The sequence below is a fragment of the Urocampus carinirostris genome, chromosome 1, assembly GCF_059441175.1.
Source record: "Urocampus carinirostris isolate Australia breed hairy pipefish chromosome 1, RoL_Ucar_1.0, whole genome shotgun sequence".
Lineage (NCBI taxonomy): Eukaryota > Metazoa > Chordata > Actinopteri > Syngnathiformes > Syngnathidae > Urocampus > Urocampus carinirostris.
The window spans coordinates 74,693,399-74,712,825 of record NC_142349.1 but is presented as its reverse complement, the minus strand read 5'-3'; the positions used below and the strand labels follow the sequence as shown (position 1 = coordinate 74,712,825).

At 41.8% G+C, this 19,427-nt stretch overlaps 2 protein-coding genes across 2 annotated transcripts; both read right to left on the bottom strand.

The window, feature by feature from the left end:
• Positions 1-3,586: 3,586 nt before the first annotated feature.
• Positions 3,587-5,870, bottom strand: LOC148376886 (uncharacterized). Its single transcript, XM_088353338.1, has one exon. It carries the CDS (start codon positions 5,868-5,870, stop codon positions 4,467-4,469), a length of 1,404 nt encoding a protein of 467 aa, XP_088209464.1. The 3' UTR covers positions 3,587-4,466.
• Positions 5,871-15,745: 9,875 nt separating this feature from the next.
• Positions 15,746-17,528, bottom strand: LOC148376885 (uncharacterized). Its single transcript, XM_088352081.1, has one exon. It carries the CDS (start codon positions 17,522-17,524, stop codon positions 16,280-16,282), a length of 1,245 nt encoding a protein of 414 aa, XP_088208207.1. The 5' UTR covers positions 17,525-17,528; the 3' UTR covers positions 15,746-16,279.
• Positions 17,529-19,427: the final 1,899 nt, after the last annotated feature.

The window sequence follows — 19,427 nt, the reverse complement described above, 5'->3', positions numbered from 1 at the left end:
GGTAACCAATGATCTTCTACTGGCAATGGATTCCGGCGCTTCATCACTCTTGCTGCTGCTGAACCTTAGTATCTCACAAGAACGGTTGGAAACATGGATTGGTCTCTCAGGAACCGTCCTTTTATGGTTCAGATCCTACCTCTCAGATAGGACGCACTGTGTTAAATAAGGTGATATCACATCAGAGCCCTTTACTGTTACCTGTGGTGTTCCGCAGGGTTCTGTACTTGGCCCCCTTCTTTTCAGCATTTACATGCTTCCATTGGGTGATATTATTATTTGCAAGTATAAGTTTTCATTGCTACGCAGACGACACTTAACTCTATCTTGCGATGGAGGAATCTGCCACGCTAAACTGTGGAAATTTGGAGGCCTGCCTCACCGAGATAAAAGAATGAATGTCACTCAACTTCTTGCGCCTTAACCCTGAAAAGACCGAAATGCTAGTTGTTGGTCCATCTAAATGCCGTGACTTGTTCTAAAAAACGGCTCTGAACAGTGACAAATGTAATATCACCCAGAGTGACTCAGTTAAAAATGTGTCATATTTGACCCTGATCTGTCCCTTCAAACACACGTGAAGAATATTACTACAACAGCTTTCTTCCATCTTCGCAACATTGCTAAAATTCATCCTATGCTGTCTCAGTCGGATGCGGAGATTATAAGTCACGCGTTTGTTACCTCCCGTCTCGATGACTGTAATGCCCTACTCTCCGGTCTCCCGAAGTCCAAAATCAAGAGCCTTCAGCTGGTACAAAATGCTGCAGCGAGGCTTTTAACTAAGACAAGAACGTTTGATCACCTGACCCCGATTTTAGCTAACCTGCATTGGCTCCCTGTTAGCCTAAGATGTGATTTTAAGGTTCAGCTGGTAGTATACAAAATCATGCATGGACTTGCTCCCTCATATCTTTCAGATTTAATTTCGCCCTATGTTCCAGTCCGGAAAACTCTCTCTCTGAAAACGCTGGTCTACTAGTGATCCCAAGAGCCAAGAAGAGATCCGCAGGTTTCAGAGCGTTTCTCCATCCGGGCCCCGGTGCTGTGGAATACTCTTCCCCCTGAGATTTGATCTGCAACCTCAGTGGAAATGTTTCAATCTAAGCTTAAAGCACACTTCGATTCGATAGCATATGGATAACCTAATTTTGTGTTGACAATATCTGTGTATTATTTTCCCTCATGTAGGTTTTAGATCAGGGGATGGTGTCATAGTAGTCTGTGGTTTGCAATAATCTGTGGTCTCTGCAGCCCTTTGAGAATCTTTGGGATTAAATGCGTCACAAATAAACATAACTTGACACAATTAGAATTGTCTTTATTGTCATTGATAAAAACACGGAGAACATTGTTTCCAAAGAGATTAGACGTGGCACTCCAGGATAGACACGTAATAAAAACTTAAAAGAGAAAGCCAAAATTAAAAGAATGTCAGGATAGTTAGGCAAAAATAAAAACAGTAGACATACAGAAAGTACTTCAGAAGATCAATAGTTGAACATGATAAATTGATATTGTAGAAGTTACTAGGGCTGCACGGTTAAAAAAAAAATAAAAATGCGATTTTTCAGACCTCTATTGCAATTTCGATGCGATTTTTGAATTTACAAGAAGTGCATTTCTGAGCTTTTTTTTAAATTTTGGGGATAACTTCAACAGGCAAACTTACCACGAGATGACATCATTACCGACTGAGAGTATAACACTAACAAAATGACAACTAAAAATCTACAAATATAAAAAATGGCACTTAAATAAATGTATTTTATTGACATTATAGTAAAGAGGGCTACTCCTTTCAGTGTAAGAAAGCGATTAAGAGACGTTAGTGACGGGTAACTGTTATTTCTGCAAGTTCTCTGTAATGATTAAAATACCAGGGTCACAAATTTAGCGGTTTTTCACGAGTAGTAGCTCCGTTTCATTGGTAAAAGATCTGGCGTTGGGGACTAGCTATGTTCGGCAGCAGCGGCTTCAGAGTTATTGGCCTGTTGTGGAGTCTGCTTGCATAAGGAACACATCAAGCTAAGAGAAAGGGGAAATTCCAACTCGGCGAATATTATTATTAATGATCGCCTTGGACGAAAGACTGGCGCCCGACAGCTTTCGCTGGTTTACCCCTGCCGCATCATACATGACTTCTGTAAAAATCTGGAGGCCTGCCTTACTGAGATTCAAAGATAGATCCGGCTCATTGTCGTGAGTTTTTTCAAACACTGCCTGAACCTAGACACTTGTAATATCACCCATAGTGACTTTGTTGAAAATTTTGGTGTTATATTTGATCCTAAGTCGTTTCAGTCACACGTGAAAAATATTACTAGAATAGCTTTCTACTACCTCAGTAATATTGCGAAGATTCGTTCGATGCTGTCCCAATCAGATGCAGAGGTTTTCATTCATGCGTTTATTACTTCTCAGCTTGATTACTGTAATGTATTGCTTTCTGGTCTCCCGATGTCTAGCATCAAAAGTTTGCAGCTGGTTCGAAATGCAGGAGCAAGACTGTTGACTAAAACAAGAAAGTTTTACCATACTACTCCTATTAGCTCACCAGTTCTGGCTTCCAGTTCGCTTATGATCTGACTTTAAGGTTCTTTTACGAACATACAAATGTTGGCATGGACTTGCGCCCTTCTTATCTCGCAGATTTGGTTTCCCCCTATGTTCCTGCACGGAGCCTCTGCTAGGAAAATGCCGGTCTACTTGTGACTCAGAGAGCCAAGAAGAAGTCTGCAGGCTCAAGAGCAGTGTTGCCTCTAAGCTGCGCGCGTGCGCAATTGCGCACTGCTCACCCATTCTCTGCGCACAAAAAAAATCTAGCCAACGCACAAAAATGAGGGCTCAAAATTACTAATTTAGAAGCGACTTAAGTCAAAGTTACAGTGCATGAAGGTAAAAATACACGGGTTCCCCTGACGTTGTGTCCTAAATGCGGTATTTTGAAGTCGAGTAAAGTTAGTAGAGTTTGTCGGGAACCGGCTTCTTCGGCTCGGCTCACTAAAAGGAACCGGCTCTTTCGGGTCTTAAACGGCTCTTCAGGTTGTTTTTGCTTCTTTCATCCCAACATGACCAAATATTATGTAAAATTATGCACAAAATGACTTAAAGGAAGGGGGGATAGAACAAAAAAGAAAAAAATACCAAAATGAAAAAGTAGTGAAAAGCTGAGAAAAAAAAAGAAACAAAAGGAAGAGAAAAAAGTTAAAAAAGTAAATAGAGGACAAAAAGAAAAAAGTAACAGCTCGGAAAAAATAAACACAATTTTTTTTTTAAAGGAATTAGAAAAAAAAAGTAGAAAAAAATACGGAAAAAAGAAGATAAAGTTTGTGTTGCGTTCAAATAATTTCCAATTATATCAAGTGAATCTTGTTGCCAACATTGTACTTCCACTAAAAAATGTGTTTAAGTACAGTTCCGTATCTTACAACCGACTCAATAAGCCCCCAAAAATGTTAATATTAAGCGACAAAATATATCAGGAAATAAAAAGAAATGGATATCTTGTGAAAGAATTGTAAGAACAAACGACGTTTGTAGGCCGTACAACCTTTGCAATAGTTCATGAGTCAATTCATTCAAAAGAGAAAAATCATTTTGCATTGCCGGAAACTCAGCACAATGTAACTTGAAGACAAGTTTAGGACATGTTTGATAATGACTTAGTTGCCACACTTGGGATTGCTGTTGCTCACTGTTGTTTGAAGCGTTGCTCACCGACTTAGTGTGAATGCCCAGACTCATGGAAAATTAAAGGGAACATTGCTCAAGAGCCTTCTCCATTCGGGCCCCGGAGTCTGGAAATGCTCTGCCTCCAGAGATAAGATCTGCAACCTCATTGGAAGTTTTTAAATTTAGACTTAAGACACACTTCTATTAAATAGCTTATGATTGATGCCTACTTCATATTTTGTATTGTCCTTATTGTCCTGTCTTTTTCTGACTGCCTGGCTGGTGGTGATACGAGGGATAAAGACGATTTGAGATGAGTCAGCGGACCAGCGTCTGGACTTTAAGCATGTCAACGCCTTCATCGACCAGCCGGCCGAGATGGGAAGCTGCGTCGTTGCTGTTATAGACTTTTTGGACTATGTTACATGTAAGAGGCGTCGTTGCTGTCATGCACTTGCCAGACAAATTTCAACAAGTTACCTATCGTTCTCTTTTGTACTGTTACCCAATGCTAAATCTATTCCACCCTAGTCATCTTGGAAGGGGTATGACCACTTGTGAGGCCCCTTCTCAAGGTTTCTTTTTTCCTCATGCTGAAGTTTTGAGTTTTTCTTTTCCTGCATGTTGGTTTAAGATCAGACGATGGTTCAATTGTAATCCTGTGCAGTCCTTTGAGACATTTTATGTGATTAAGGGCTATACAAATAAATATGACTTGACATCAAGAGTACACAAATCTGTACAATCAGTTGTAGTTTCTTTCAAATGTAAATACAAGAAATGAAAGCATATCAAGCCGAGTTACCAATGCTAGTTTCATCAGCACACGAGTGACCCTGAGCTCTGGCCTGACTTGGGAATCTTGTCCCACAAGCTGAGCAGGAAAAAGGCTTCTCAACAGTGTGAATAATTGTGTGTCTTTTTAAATGTGCTTTCTGGCTGAATTGTTTACCACAAAAAAGGCAAGAAAAAGGCTTCTCACCCGTGTGGGTTTTTATATGGTTTTCAAGGACATGCTTACGGCTGAATCTTTGACCGCAAACTGAGCAAGAAAAAGGCTTCTCAGCAGAGTGGATTAATGCGTGTCTTTTTAAGAGTGCCTTCTGGCTGAATGTTTTACCGCAAACCGTGCAGGAAAACGGTTTCTCTCCAGTGTGGGTTCTTAAGTGATTCTTTAAGACGTGCTTCCAGCTGAATTTTTGACCGCATACTAAGCAGGAAAAAGGCTTCTCTGCAGTATGGGTTCTTGTGTGGTCTTTTAAGACATGCTTCCAGCTGAATCTTTGACCGCAAATGGAGCAGGAAAAAGGCTTCTCGGCAGTGTGGGTTCTTGTGTGGAATTTTAGGTAGGTTTTTTGTCTGAATTTTTCACCACAAATTGAGCAGGCAAAAGGCTTCTCCCCAGTGTGGATTGTTGAGTGTTTTTTCAAGTTTCCTTTAATGGTGAATTTTTGACCGCAAACTTTGCAGGCAAAAGGTTTCTCACCAGTGTGTATTCTTGCATGTCTGCTTAAGTGTTCTTTCCGGCTGAATTTTTGACCGCAAACTGAGCAGGAAAAAGGCTTCTCGCCAGTGTGGGTTCTTGTGTGAGTTTTTAAGTATGCCTTCAGGCGAAATCTTTCACCACAGATTGAGCAGGAAAAAGGCTTCTCACCAGTGTGGGTTATTGTGTGTTTTTTGAAGTTTGCTTTTTGGCTAAATTTTTGACCGCAAACTGGGCAGGCAAATGGTTTCTCACCAGTGTGAGTTCTTAGGTGATTTTTTAAGACATGCTTCCAGTTGAAGTTTTGGCCACAAAATGAGCATGAAAAAGGCTTCTTACCAGTGTGAACTACCATATGCAACTTCAAACGATACTTGAATTGAAACGTTTTCCCACACTGAGAACATGTTTTATCACCTTCTGACTGTTCGTCGCCATCAGTGTGTGCAGAGTCGAACGTGTCCTCGTCATCAATTTTCACGTAATGATGGGAGCTGCTGCTTGGAGGCTCCTGCCAGTTTTCTTCATCTTTTACCTGACTCCCAGGAGTTAAACAGGTCTCAGTCACCGGCAACTCTGTGAAATGTCCCTCCTCTTTCACACAAACAGGTTCCACATCCTCCTCCTCATTTTTAATGTCAGGAAACTCTGGTTCCTTCCAGACAGCAGGCAGGAATTCTTCCCTGACATCTGTGGGACACAAGACACACATAGGTTTCGAATCATCCAAAATATACAACAAAATACCAAAATGACTGAATGACAAAGTATTAGGTGATTTACATTGTGTTCCTAAAGTTTTAAAGTCCTCTTATCTCTTTAACTATGAATAGTAGTAAAATAAAAGTTGTGCCATTTAACAGCTAATGACATTTAAAAGTACTTCTCATCTCATTAGACGTACCGCTTATCCTCATTAGGGTCGCGGGGGGGCTGGAGCCCATCCCAGCCATCTCCGGGCAGTGGACACCCTGAACTGGTTACCATCCAATCGCAGGGCACACAGGGACAGACAACTCACTCGCTCATTCTCACCTAGGGACAATTTGGACCGGCCAATTCACCTGAAATGCATGTTTTTGGAACGTGGGAGGAAACCGGAGTGCCCGGAGGAAACCCACGCAAGCACGGGGAGAACATACAAACTCCGCACAGGAAGTCCTGTAGCTGGATTTTGAACCCATGACATGAACTGTGCTGCACAAGCGCTAACCACTGTGCCGCCGTGCTTAAAAGTACTTTGTATAGTAATTTATTTTTCTTTTAGTTTTTTTCAGATCCGTTGATTGTGTTCACAAAAGTAGTTTTGTGTTCTTGAGTTTGCAAAAACGGAATCATGGACTGTGGATCAACATGCATGCAGAAAATTTGGAAAGGAGCCAGCAGAGAGGAAGTCCAGAGTTCATTCTGCGCAGTTAAAAGAACGGTACACCCCTCGATTTCAGAAGATCTCGTGTCCTGGCCACCCAGATCTTCAGACCTTAAAACATGCCGTTTCTTTTATTAGGGATTTGTGAAAGAATTGGTCTAAGAGCCCCCATTCCAAGAGACGTGGATGAAGGCAGGGGTAACAAACCCTCGAGGTAAGTTTAAACTTTTGCGGGCTTTTATGAGGGTGCGACGCTGCATTGCGGATTTTCACTTTGATCAGGTGGTTCTGGTGCCCTATTAACAGCCAAGAACAAGGGATTGTGTGTGTGTGTGTGTGTGTGTATATCAGGGATGTGATTGAGGTGAGGAGAAAAAGTCTGAAACCTAGCCGGGGGTTCGGGGGCCCAGGGCAGAGCCCAGTGGGGGGGGCACTGGGGGGCGATGCCCCCCCAAAGCTCCCGGGTTTTAAGCAATTTACTTGTCCAAAACCATGCTTCAATTAATAATTTAACATCTTTAGAAGATTTAAATAACAAAATAATTTGCCCACATACCTGATTTTTTCTGTAAATACTGCAAGGTCAGTTCAAATGCAGTTCAGACCCTGCAGCTTGTGCAACAATGTGGCCAATTTATGCATTTTTTTCTAACGGCCACCAGGGTGCGCCAGAGCAATAAAGGAAAGAGTGAGACAGTCGGATTTGTTTGCTACGCAAGTGAAAAAGTCGGAATTCCGACTATAGTCAGAAAAATCACATCCCTGGTATATGTAACAGGTGTAATAATAACTTTTGTTTTATTGAAATTCCTGCTGAAATATGTGTATAGTTTTTGGTAAGTGTCCTGCAAGGATGAGTCCAACAGTGCCACCTGCTGGTATGGGGTGGGGCTTGGTTTTGGCTTCTGACATGTGACCGGGAGGCGGGGTTTGTTGGCAGTTTTCAGAGGGAACTGCCACTGGTAAGACACATCTTTTGGTGCTCCACAAAAGAAGTTAATTTTAAACATTATCACCCCAGCTGACAAATCTCTCAACATGCACAGTAATGTGATTGATATTGTCAAGCTGTTTAGATTTATTTTCGTTTTGTTTCTGTTTTACTAAAATATTAATTCCCCTTGTAGAGATCAAAGAGATCAAAGCCAGCAGAAAAGCTAATGTTGTGACTCATTCATTTGCAGGTAAATTGTACCCGTTTTTATACTCATTATTGTTTTTATTTCTATTTTCTCATATTCATTAAAAAGGATGATGTTGGTTAAAATTCAGACTAAAGAAAAATATGTTGAATTCATTGTAAACGTTAAAAATCCACTATACGATCTCTTGTTAAAAGTATCTTGTTAAAATGGATGTAAAAATGTATTGTGATATTCTAAAATGTATTTTATGTAAATTGAAAAGAAAGCTCTTTGATATGCTTTTGGGCAGAGGTTTTCAGAGGGAACTGCTACTGAGATCAAAGAGATCAAAACCAGCAGAAAAGCTAATGTTTTGACTCATTCATTTGCAGTAACTGTAATAAAAACCTCATCATCCAGTCGAGCGTGAATGTGGATCTTTGGTAGGACAAGTACACCGCGGTTACATATTCATATAAACACCATTCATTTGCCTTGATTTGCAAAATAAAACATTGTGAAAAATACACAAGTTTATAAGAGTGAAAACGGGCAGCACGGCGGCGCAGTGGTTAGCGCGTATGCAGCACAGTTCTAAGGTCTTGGGAACCTCTTGTGTGGGTTCAAATCCAGCTACCGGACTTCCTGTGCGGAGTTTGCATGTTCTCCCCGTGCTTGCGTGGCTTTCCTCCCACATGCCCTGCAATTGGCTGGCAACCAGTTCAGGGTGTCCCCCGCCCACTGCCCGATGGGATGGGATCCAGCACCCCCGCGACCCTACTGAGGATAAGCGGAGCAGCTAATGAGATGAGATGAGATAAGAGTAAAAACATCCTCTTAATGATTATTACAATATGGCGGCGCGCACGGGTGTAGCGGCTTCAGGCTCTCCAGTTAGTCTTTTTGTTTAGTGTTTTTTTTTTATCTCGCCTATTTTCCCTGATCAATACATGATTGGCAAAAAAAGCCCTGACCAACGCCAGATCCATTGTTCACAAAATTGGTGAATTGGAGCTATGGATCGCTACCAACAGCTTTCTCCGGAATTGCAGTATTTTTGTTATTACGGAGTCTTTGCTTCACCCGCGGATCCCTGACGCTGCAGTCTGGCTAGCAGGACGCACGCTACAACGGCACGACCAGGACTCCGGTAAGAACAGGGGTGGGGGACTATGCGCTTAAATGCATAATGTGTGGTGTAATAACAGCAGAATCATTGACACACACTGATCACCCGATATAGAGGTTCTAGCAGTATACTGTGGACCTCTCTATCTACCGAGAGAGCTAACTGTTGTCATTGTGATTTCTGTTTACATTCCACCGGATGCTATTATTAGCATAGCGCTAAATCTCCTGCTCTCTGCTATCAACAAACAGCAGCTTGCACACCCCGACGGAGCTTTGATTGTCTGCGGCGAATTTAATCAGGCATGCTTAAGGACAAAACACTGGACCATGTTTACAGTAACATCAAACATGCGTACAGAGACACCCTCCCCCCCACCTAGCTGGAACCGACCATCTCTGTCGGTCTCTCACCCCCTCATACACCCCCCTCCGGAGGAAAACAAAGCCTGCAACAAGGACAATACAAACATGGCCTGAGGGAGCTCTCTCTCAGCTGCAGGATTGTTTTTACCAGACTTGCTGGGAGGTATTAAAACACCAAGACATCCAGGAGTACACTGATACTGTACCATCTTATATTGGACACTATATGGTCAACGTCACAGTAAATCAAAAAATAAGGGTCTTGCCGAACCAAAAACCCTGGATGTCCAGCAAAATGCGCACCCTCCTCAAACACCGCCTTCAGGTCTGGAGACAAGGCGCTTTACAGCACAGCCAGGGCTGACCTGAAGAGAGGTATTAAGGATGCAAAGGCAGCCTACACGAGGAGGATCGAGGACCACCTCGCTGGAATTGACTCAAGGAGGATGTGGCAGGGTCTACTACAGAGGCAACAACCTGGCGACTGTTGGGGCTGATGCTTCACTAGCTGCAGAACTTAAACAGTTCTCTGCCCGCTTTGAAGATGAAAGGCCACCAGCAGTCACACCACACTCAGCAGCCAGCAGCAGCACACTGACACTTCAGGAGCATGAAGTATGACGTATGCTGAGAACCGTAAACCCCAGGAAGTCACCTGGCCCAGATGGAGTACCAGGGAGGGTACTCAGGGAATGTGGTGAAGAGCTGCCCGGTGTCTTCACCGCCATCTTTGACCAGTCCCTGTCACATGCTACCATCCCACCCTGCTTCTATACCTCCACCATCTTTCCCATTCCCAAAAAGTCAGCAGTGGAAAGCCTCAATGACTACAGGCCTGTTGCACTTACGCCTGTGGTCATGAAGTGCTTTGAGAGGTTGGCATCCAAGCACATCAAGGACTCCCGACCGCCCACACCGGGCCCCCATCAGTTTGCCTACAGGGCAAACCGCTCCACTGATGACGCCATAAACACCGCACTTCACACCACGCTGAGCCACCTGGAGCACCGGGGGAAGCTATGTCAGAATGCTCTTCCTGGACTTCAGGCAAGACTTCAATACCATTAGCCCGGAGATCCTGGTGGAGAAACTCTCTTCCTCCTTCTGCCACTCATACCACCCACAATTCGTGAAATGCGGCCACCACGTCTCTCCCACCCTAACGCTGAGCACCGGCTCCTCCCAAGGATATGTACTGAGCCCCCTGTTTTTCACCCTCTACACCTCCGACTGTTCACCGACCCACCTCACAAACACAATTGTTAAGTTCGCCGACGACACTACCATCGTCGGCCTCATCTCTGAAGGGGATGAGGCGGCGTACAAGGATGAGGTGGAGTCACTGACAACGCGGTGCTCGAAAAACAATCTCCTATTGAACACCACAAATACAAAGGAAGTGATACCAATCCAAACACACGACCTCATACAGATGTAAAATTGTATTCATGCGTATGATTACTTTGCACAATGTTGCCTATTTGCACTACTGCCCCTTTATGTAAACACCCAATGTAAATACCTTCTGCTTTTACATGCCGACACTTTCTTGTGCTCATATATATCCAAATTATTTTTATCTTTTTTTATTTTTCGTCTTATACGGTGTTCATGTGTAACTGGAGTGCCACGTCCAATTTTGTTGACACAATATGTTCAACTAATTTTGTAACAATGATAATAAAGGGGGCAGCACGGCGGCGCAGTGGTTAGCGCATGTGCGGCACAGTTCATGTCTTGGGAACCTCCTGCGTGGGTTCAAATCCAGCTCCAGACTTCCTGTGCGGAGTTTGTATGTTCTCCCCCGTGCTTGCGTAGGTTTCCTCCGGGCACTCCGGTTTCCTCCCACATTCCAAAAACATGCATTTCAGGTGAATTGGCTGGTCCAAATTGTCCCTAGGTGTGAATGAGCGAGTGAGTTGTCTGTGCCTGTGTGCCCTGCGATTGGCTGGCAACCGGTTCAGAGTGTCCCCTGCCCACTGCCCGATGATTGCTGGGATGGGCTCTAGCACCCCCGCGACCCTACTGAGGATAAGCGGTGTAGCTAATGAGATGAGATAATAAAGGTACATTCTATTTTATAATATTGAATTTCAAATATTTTTCAATCAACTTCATATAGTGTTAAAATGTCAATGGAGTTATTTGTAACTTGTATAATTCTTCATAAATTGTTGATTTAACGAATTGTTCGTTTATTATTTAAAAACACATTTTCTGTTTTTATACTTATTTAATTAACCATCCATAATAACAACATGTGTTTAGGTTGACCAAAAAAAGCTACCTTCGTGATAATCGGAAGTAAAATGAGCAAATGAAGATTTCTTTTCAATGCAGGTCCATTACCTTAAAGGGGACGTTGACCCGACCAATATGGCTGCCAGGTGGGCACGCTAAATAGCAGGCTACTAAAGCACACCGACGTCTCTAGTCTTCCATGTATCTGTGGTTAAGGAGCCAATATGGCCGCTCATCGTATACAGTAATTCAGTATGGAGCTAGTATCACCCTGACCCCTCCCGCTAGCATTTAACATACAATAAGAATACATACATTTACAAGGACATTATATAAAAGGTTAGAAAGTAGGGAATGAATGACCAACCTGCCCTGTGAACACCACTCGAAGCTGCTTGCATACAGCCATTTTGTAGCGATAACTCAATCTCCTCTTTAGGACTCGGAAGCTCCTTTTTCAACATGACTTTCCCTCTCTCGCGGGTTTGATTTTCTCCCAAGTCCAAAGGCGTCTTTCCAAGCGAATGGATATGAAAAAAATGGTGGCAAGATTCTATTGCGAGTCTCGCCGTGTGCGCGTCGTTTCCGCCAGATCGAAGAATTAGATCCACACCACGAGAACAGTGATGGGAATTCCGGCTCTTTTGAGAGAATCGTCTCTTTGGGCTCAGCTCACTTAAAGGAGCTGGCTCGCTCGGATCCCAAACGCTTCTTCAGATTTTTGTGTCTTTAATAACTATGTTATAAAACATCATGGAGTAAATAATTCATTTTTATTCATTCCAAACCCGAAGGCGCATTTTCCTGCGGCTGGATCAAAATCCACGTCGCCAATAAAGAATTAGAGAAGCGTCGTTCGCGACTGAAAGGACTCTATAAGCTGGCTCTTGAGAGCGAACGACAGTAATCGACTCTCCAGCAATATTTCTCATGCAATTGGTCAATATATTTGTTTCTGTATGGATTTTGTGTAAAATTTTCTGGGGGGAATATATGTGAATATTTTAACTTGCTTCCTGCGTTTGTCAGAGATCTTGTGTTTCACCATTCGCCTTTTTCTTTTAAATGTAAAGTTTATTCTCGGATTCCGTAGTTGATTTGTGGGTGCATGAAAAGTCAATATTTTTAATTGACATTTTGTGTTTTTCAGAGATTGGGAATTGCTTGACTTTAAAGTATAAAATGGTTCAATGTTTACTTAAAGGTTCATTGTAGAGTTAAAACAATGAATCCTGCTATGAATTTGATGAATTAATCTAAAAATGTATTCAATTTGAGCATAATCCAGTGTTTATATTATCTCTGAAAAGTGATGGGTCCCAGGGACTTGCATGCTCAAAAATCTATGAGTCCCAACAGAGATCCATGGGTCCCCAAAATCGAGTGTTACCGGGGTTGAAAATTTAAATCGGAGACAAATATATAATATAAATCTATATATTCATTCACTTTTAATCATCACAGTTTATTGGTAATACAAATCAGTTATCACTTCAAGATTTTTCAGTTCACAACAATATTTTACATTATACAAAATAATATTGCTGAAATAATTATATAAATCTATATTTTTATTCAGTTTTAATCATCACGGTTAATTGGTAATACAAAGCAGTTATCACTCCAGATTTTTCAGTTCACAATATTGTACATTATACAAAATAATATTGCTGAAATATGAATCTATATCTTCATGCAGTTTTAATCATCAGTTAATTGGTAATACAAAGCAGTTATCACTTCAGATTTTTCAGTTCACAAAAATATTGTACATTATACAAAATAATATTGCTGAAATTATTATATTAATCTATTTTTTTAATTCCGTTTTAATCATCATAGTTAATTGGTAATACAAGCCAGTTATCACTTCAGATTTTTCAGTTCATATATTCTTCGTGGTTTGCTGTCCCGTCACAGTTGTAATGTGTTAGGACTGTATAATTATATTTATCCTACAGTTGACATTTAATATGTCATATGTGTTCTCAGCCATTTTGAAGAGTTCTCAGCCTGTAAGCTGCTCTTCAAGGCCATGAGTTGTTTTTATGTACAGCCTGTCTTTTGTTCTCACATACCAATGGATACACCCCGACCTGGAATAAATCTCTTCATGCCATAACTCAAGTTGTTCTTCACCAAAGAGCCTGGGAAGAAGGAGGGGAGTTTGCCCAGGACAGAGGTCACCTGTCATCATCGGATGGAAAGCAGGCCTTTGAAAGAAGACTAACTCTACGTAGCAAAAGCCAAAAACTGAACATTAGAAGGGAGGTTTTCGGAGACGTCTTCAGAGCCCAGCGAGCAGAGCGAGCGAGCGAGCAGAGCGAGCGAGATGTTTAACAGCAGGATCTCCGCGGCTCTCATAATGATGATTAATAAAATAACCAATTCTAAAGAACCGATTCTCTTTGTCCTACATTTCAGAGTGTTTTATTATAAATGTTGGAGACTTGAACCCAACAAATGCCTTCTCAAGGTCCAAACCATTATCAGCCTCCTCAGAGCGTAACCAGGAATATAATTCAGTCCATTTTGGCAGAAGTCCTTTTCTTGCGAGGAGTATTCTTTTGTTTATTTTCTTTCGTCGAATCGTTCGCTTGAACACACGTGTTTTCCTGGCCTTCGCGACCTTCCAAAGAATTTCTCCGCCGTTTTTTCATGCCGGAATTATTGCCTTTGTTATCAGTTTCTGCATTATGTTTCGACTTATTATTGACACTGAAGAAATTACCAATTTTGTGTTGATTTTCACCTAGTACTGTTTTTTCAGAGGCATACTTAGCCTTCACCTTCCCTCGACAACAAGCACCACAACAATGACGTAATCTTGAAGAAACATTGTTTGCAGAGATCGGCGTGCAGACAAAAACTCAAGACCAAAACAACGATGGTGGATCTGCCTGACGAAAAGTTTGGAGTGCGGTAAATCTTTGTTATCAGGTAATAATGACATTTTTGTGTCGAAAAAGTTGCGTCCCGGGGACGGCGTTGATTTGACACTATGCCTCCCTAGCAAAAATGATGCGTCTAGGACGCAGGGACGAAGCCAAACAAGAACACTGATAATCTATGCTTTTTAAGGGAACCCCCCCAAAACTTTATTGTATTCCTCTTTGGTTTCTGCTGATGTATGAAGCTGGATTCTCGGTTTCGCCGAGAGTTTCACCTTTTAGTGCCTTTGGGTGGATTTTGGCAGGGTATTCGTCTCGTAGAGCTCTCCACACTACTGCACGGTAGGCGTTGAACTCAGTCCCATCGGCCATCACATCGATCATCCGTCCGTTCTTGTTGTGGCGCAGGAGATTCTCCATCGTTGAAGCACCTACACTTTGCGCCTATACTGACTTGGTGTCAACAATGGCCAGCAGCTTAGCAATGGTCTCTTCCTCAAACCGTCGGATCCACTTCCCAGCACCTTCGTGTATGTCTGGCAGTCGGGAGTTCAAGTGTCTGCCATGGGATATATTGACCTTTATTTCCCTTGATTGAAATGATAGATACTTTATTCATCCCCGAAGGGAAATTCACATTTACAGCAGCATCCCTGAGCTGAGAACAATACAATAATAAAGCAAAAAGAATACAATATACAAATACCCAGTGTGACGTGCAAATGCCCACTGTAGCGTGTTATATAGAATATCTAAATAGTGCTACACAGAATACATATTGCAGTAAGATTCGGTAATATGCGATGTAGGTGGTGTGGTTTAATGTGGGCTTTTACTTTGCCGGGTAGAGTTAAAGAGCCTCATGGCATGAGGAAGAAAAGATCTCTTCAGCCTGTCCGTAGTACAAGACAGTGACAGCAGTCTGTCGCTGAAACTGCTCTTCTGTCTGGAGATAATGCTGTGTAGTGGATGCGATGGATTGGGAATGGGAAACTGGCAAGGGTTGGATAGCTATCCGGCGGCCAGATATTTGGTCTATATCTTAAGTCACAATTTCTAGTTATAACCGTTGACGGTCCAGGTTTCTCACTGCAACTTCTTTGTGTGAAGACTGTCCAGTTCCTCTTGTAATTCTTGGATTGTGACCCAAATGGCTCATTATTGCCCTAGGACAGGGGTAGGGAACCTATGGCTCGGGAGCCATATATAGCTCTTTTCATAAGTACACATGGCTCCGAAATAAAATGTAACTATTGCACATCTCTCTGTGGCGTTCCAAAGTCAAGTGATTTCATCCCGAACGAATTCAACTTGCGAACGATCGTCCGGAACCATCTCGTTTTTAAATAGGGCAGCGTCTGTATACATATTGTGGGTTCATTCAATCACATTCAGATTTCAAACGAATATTGGAAAAGGTCATCATAATTTTGTCAACTCAAAAAATAATAACATGGATACATACATCCACAAATAAAAATGTCTTTATTGTCATTGATATAAACATAGAAAACATTTCCAAAGAGTTGATAGATAGATAGATAGATAGATACTTTGTTCATCCCCGAAGGGAAATTCACATTTCCAGCAGCATCCCTGAGCTGAGAACAATCGAGAACAATCGAAAATAACACGGGAGCTGCTGGAGTGGCTGCCAAGATGTGACACTCCAGGATAAACTCTGAATAAAGACTTCAAAAAGAAAAATAAGGTCAGGATAACTAAACTAGGCATAAATAAAAGATATTCAGAAAGTACTTCAGAAGAGAAATCAATCGTTGAAAATAAATGGATATTGTAGTTACTGTTACAGAATATTTAAATGTACAGTGCCTTGCGAAATTTTAGCCCGTACAACCTTTTGTCATTTTGCTAAAAAAAACTGTTCTAAGAATCAACAAAATGTGAGACACAATGGTGAAGTGGAATCAAAATATTTAATTAACATTTTTAGATTCTCCAGCACACATGTGATTCTGAGCTCTGGCTTGACATTAGAATCTTAGATTGAAGCTGAGCAAGAAAAAGGCTTCTCGCCAGTGTGGGTTCTTATGTGTGTTTTTAAGTGAACTTGCTGGCTGAATGATTTACCACAAAATGAGCAGGAGAAGGGCTTCTCGCCAGTATGGATTGTGGTGTGTTTTTTTAAGAGTTCTTTCCGGCTGAATGATTTCCCACAAATGGAGCAGGAAAAAGGCTTCTCGCCAGTGTGGGTTCTTGTGTGTGTTTTAAAGTGAACTTGCTGGCTAAATGATTTACCACAAAACGAGCAGGAGAAGGGCTTCTCAGCAGTGTGAGTTCTTGTGTGTCTTTTTAAGTATGCCTTCAGGCTGAATGATTTAGCACAAAACGAGCAGGAGAAGGGCTTTTCGCCAGTGTGGGTTGTAGCGTGGTTTTTCAAACTTACTTTGTGGCTGAATTTTTGACCACAAACTTTGCAGGAAAAAGGCTTCTCACCAGTGTGGGTTCTAGTGTGTCTTTTTAAGTATGCCTTTCGGCCGAATGATTCACCACAAAATGAGCAGGAGAAAGGCTTCTCACCAGTGTGGGTTGAAGAGTGGTTTTTCAAACTTACTTTGTGGCTGAATTTTTGACCACAAACTTTGCAGGAAAAAGGCTGCTCACCGGTGTGGGTTCTTGTGTGATTATTTAGGTTTGATTTCTGGCTAAATGATTTAGCACAAAACGAGCAGGAGAAAGGCTTCTCGCCAGTGTGGGTTCTTGTGTGCGATGTTAGGTTTGCCTTCTTTCTGAAATTTTCACCACAGATTGAGCAGGAGAAAGGCTTCTCACCGGTGTGGGTTGTGGCATGGTTTTTCAAACTTGCTTTAGAGCTGAATTTTTGACCGCAAACTGAGCAAGGAAAAGGCTTCTCACCAGTGTGGGTTCTTGTGTGATTATTTAGTTTTGATTCATAGGTGAATTGTAGACCACAGATTGAACAGGAGAAAGGCTTCTCGCCAGTGTGGGTTCTTGTGTGCGATGTTAGGTTGACCTTCTTTCTGAAATTTTCACCACAGATTGAGCAGGAAAAAGGCTTTTCAGTGTGGGTTCTTGTGTGTCTTTTTAAGCTTCCTTTATGGCTGAATCTTTGACCGCAGACTGAGCAGGAAAAAGGCTGCTCACCAGTGTGAACTACCATATGCAACTTCAAACAATACTTGAACTGAAACGTTTTCCCACACTGAGAACATGTTTTATCAATCTCTGACTGTTCGTCGCCATCAGTGTGTGCAGAGTCGGACATGTCGTCATCAGTTTTCACGTGGGAGCTGCTGCTTGGAGGATCCTGCCAGTTTTCTTCATGTTTTACCTGACTCCCGGGAGTTAAACAGGTCTCAGTCACAGGAATATCTGTGAAAAGTAGTTCCTCTTTAACACAAACAAGCTCCACATCCTCCTCCTCCATTTTAATGTCAGGAAACTCTGGTTCCTGCCGGACAGGAGAAAGGACTTCTTCACTGACATCTGTGGGGCACAAGACACACATAGGTTTCGTGTCATTCAAATTGTACGACATAATAACGAAACTGATAAATGACAACATGTATAAATATATTGACTGCATTTATATTATAATTCTAACCAATGGAGACAGAAACACCGCAGAACTTCAATTAAAATGTGTATAACAAAAACAAATATCATTGGTCTCTACTGAATATTGGCATTTAGGAACTCAAAGTGCTAAGCTTTGAAGGACTGATTCCAATTCTTCTGTCAGTGATAGACAATGCACAATTTTGCGTACCGTAAAATTTGGACTGTAAGCCGCTACCTTTCTTTAGCAACCGCCAGGGGGCGCCCAAGGCAGTAAAGGGTAAGAGTGAGACACGTCGAATATATTGAGAATCAGCCACAAGCGATGTGTCATCTGCAAACAACAACTGACTTACCTGCCGCACTGTTCCACTGTTGTCCATCATCATTGTTAGAATATGATATAATGAAATTGTATATGTGTTTAATTGCTGTTATAAATGTCACCAAAATCGTTCAAACTTCATATTGTTAGAAAATGATATAATGAAATTGTGAATATGTTTAATTGCTATTAAAAGTATCAATAAAAAAATGTTCAAACCTCATCTCATCTCATTAGCCATACCACTTATCCTCATTAGGGTTGCGAGGGTGCTGGAGCCCATCCCAGCCATCTCCAGGCAGTGGGCAGGGGACACCCTGAACTGGTTGCCAGCCAATCGCAGGGCACACAGGGTCAGACAACTCACTCGCTCATTCACACCTAGGGACAATAAGGACCGACCAATTCACCTGAAATGTATGTTTTTGTGACGTGGGAAGAAACCCACGCAACCACCGGGACAACATACAAACCCCGCACAGGAAGTCTGGAGCGGGATTTGAACCCACGACAGGTTCCCATGACGTGAACTGTGCCGCACAAGCGCTAACCACTGCCCTGCCGTGCTGCCCTATGTTCAAACCTCACATTCTTTATCTGCTGTTAAAAGTGTCAATAAAAAGTGTTCAAACCAAAAACCGTATATTATCAAAACTCCTTTTGTGTGCACTCTTTCTATGTAAAAATCTCAAATCCTTCAATGTACTGGGAGTGCCTTATAGTCAGGTGCACCCTAAAGTCCGAATTTTATAGTAAGTAAAATGAGTCCATGTGAGGATCATTTTCCTGCTTTGCCCCTTTTTTAGAAATGTCCCTTTTGTCCTCTGTATAATATTATAAGTCTAAGGGGGCTGGAGGAGAGGAAGACCGAAAAAGAACTGGGCAGACAACATTAAGGAATAGACTGGTGCCGGTGTAACAGAGTTGAAATTTGATTGTTTTGAATGTTTTTTTGAATTCTCACAAAATCTGTGTTTTTGTTGTATTACTGTTAATATTCCGGTACCTCATTCAGTTGTGAAGTCATGGGCGTCTGCGACTGTTTTTTTCGTTTGGTACTTTATGGGCTTCAGCGCTTGCCGTAGTTTATGTTATTTTGCAAGCGTTAAAGGTAAGATGTGCCCAATATCAGTTGGATTAAAAAAATGCATATTTTGCTAAACATTTGAGCTGTTTTCGAAATTATTTTTGTATATAAAGATATATAAGTTGTTCTAAATGATGTATATTAAAAAAAGCACTAAATAAGAAGTTAAGTAATATAGCTTGAAATGAAAATGCAACG

Excerpts from the sequence above, each read along its gene's own strand:
- LOC148376886 (XM_088353338.1), bottom strand. The coding sequence starts at position 5,870 with ATGTGTGTCTTGTGTCCCACAGATGTCAGGGAAGAATTCCTGCCTGCT.
- LOC148376885 (XM_088352081.1), bottom strand. The coding sequence starts at position 17,524 with ATGTCCGACTCTGCACACACTGATGGCGACGAACAGTCAGAGATTGAT.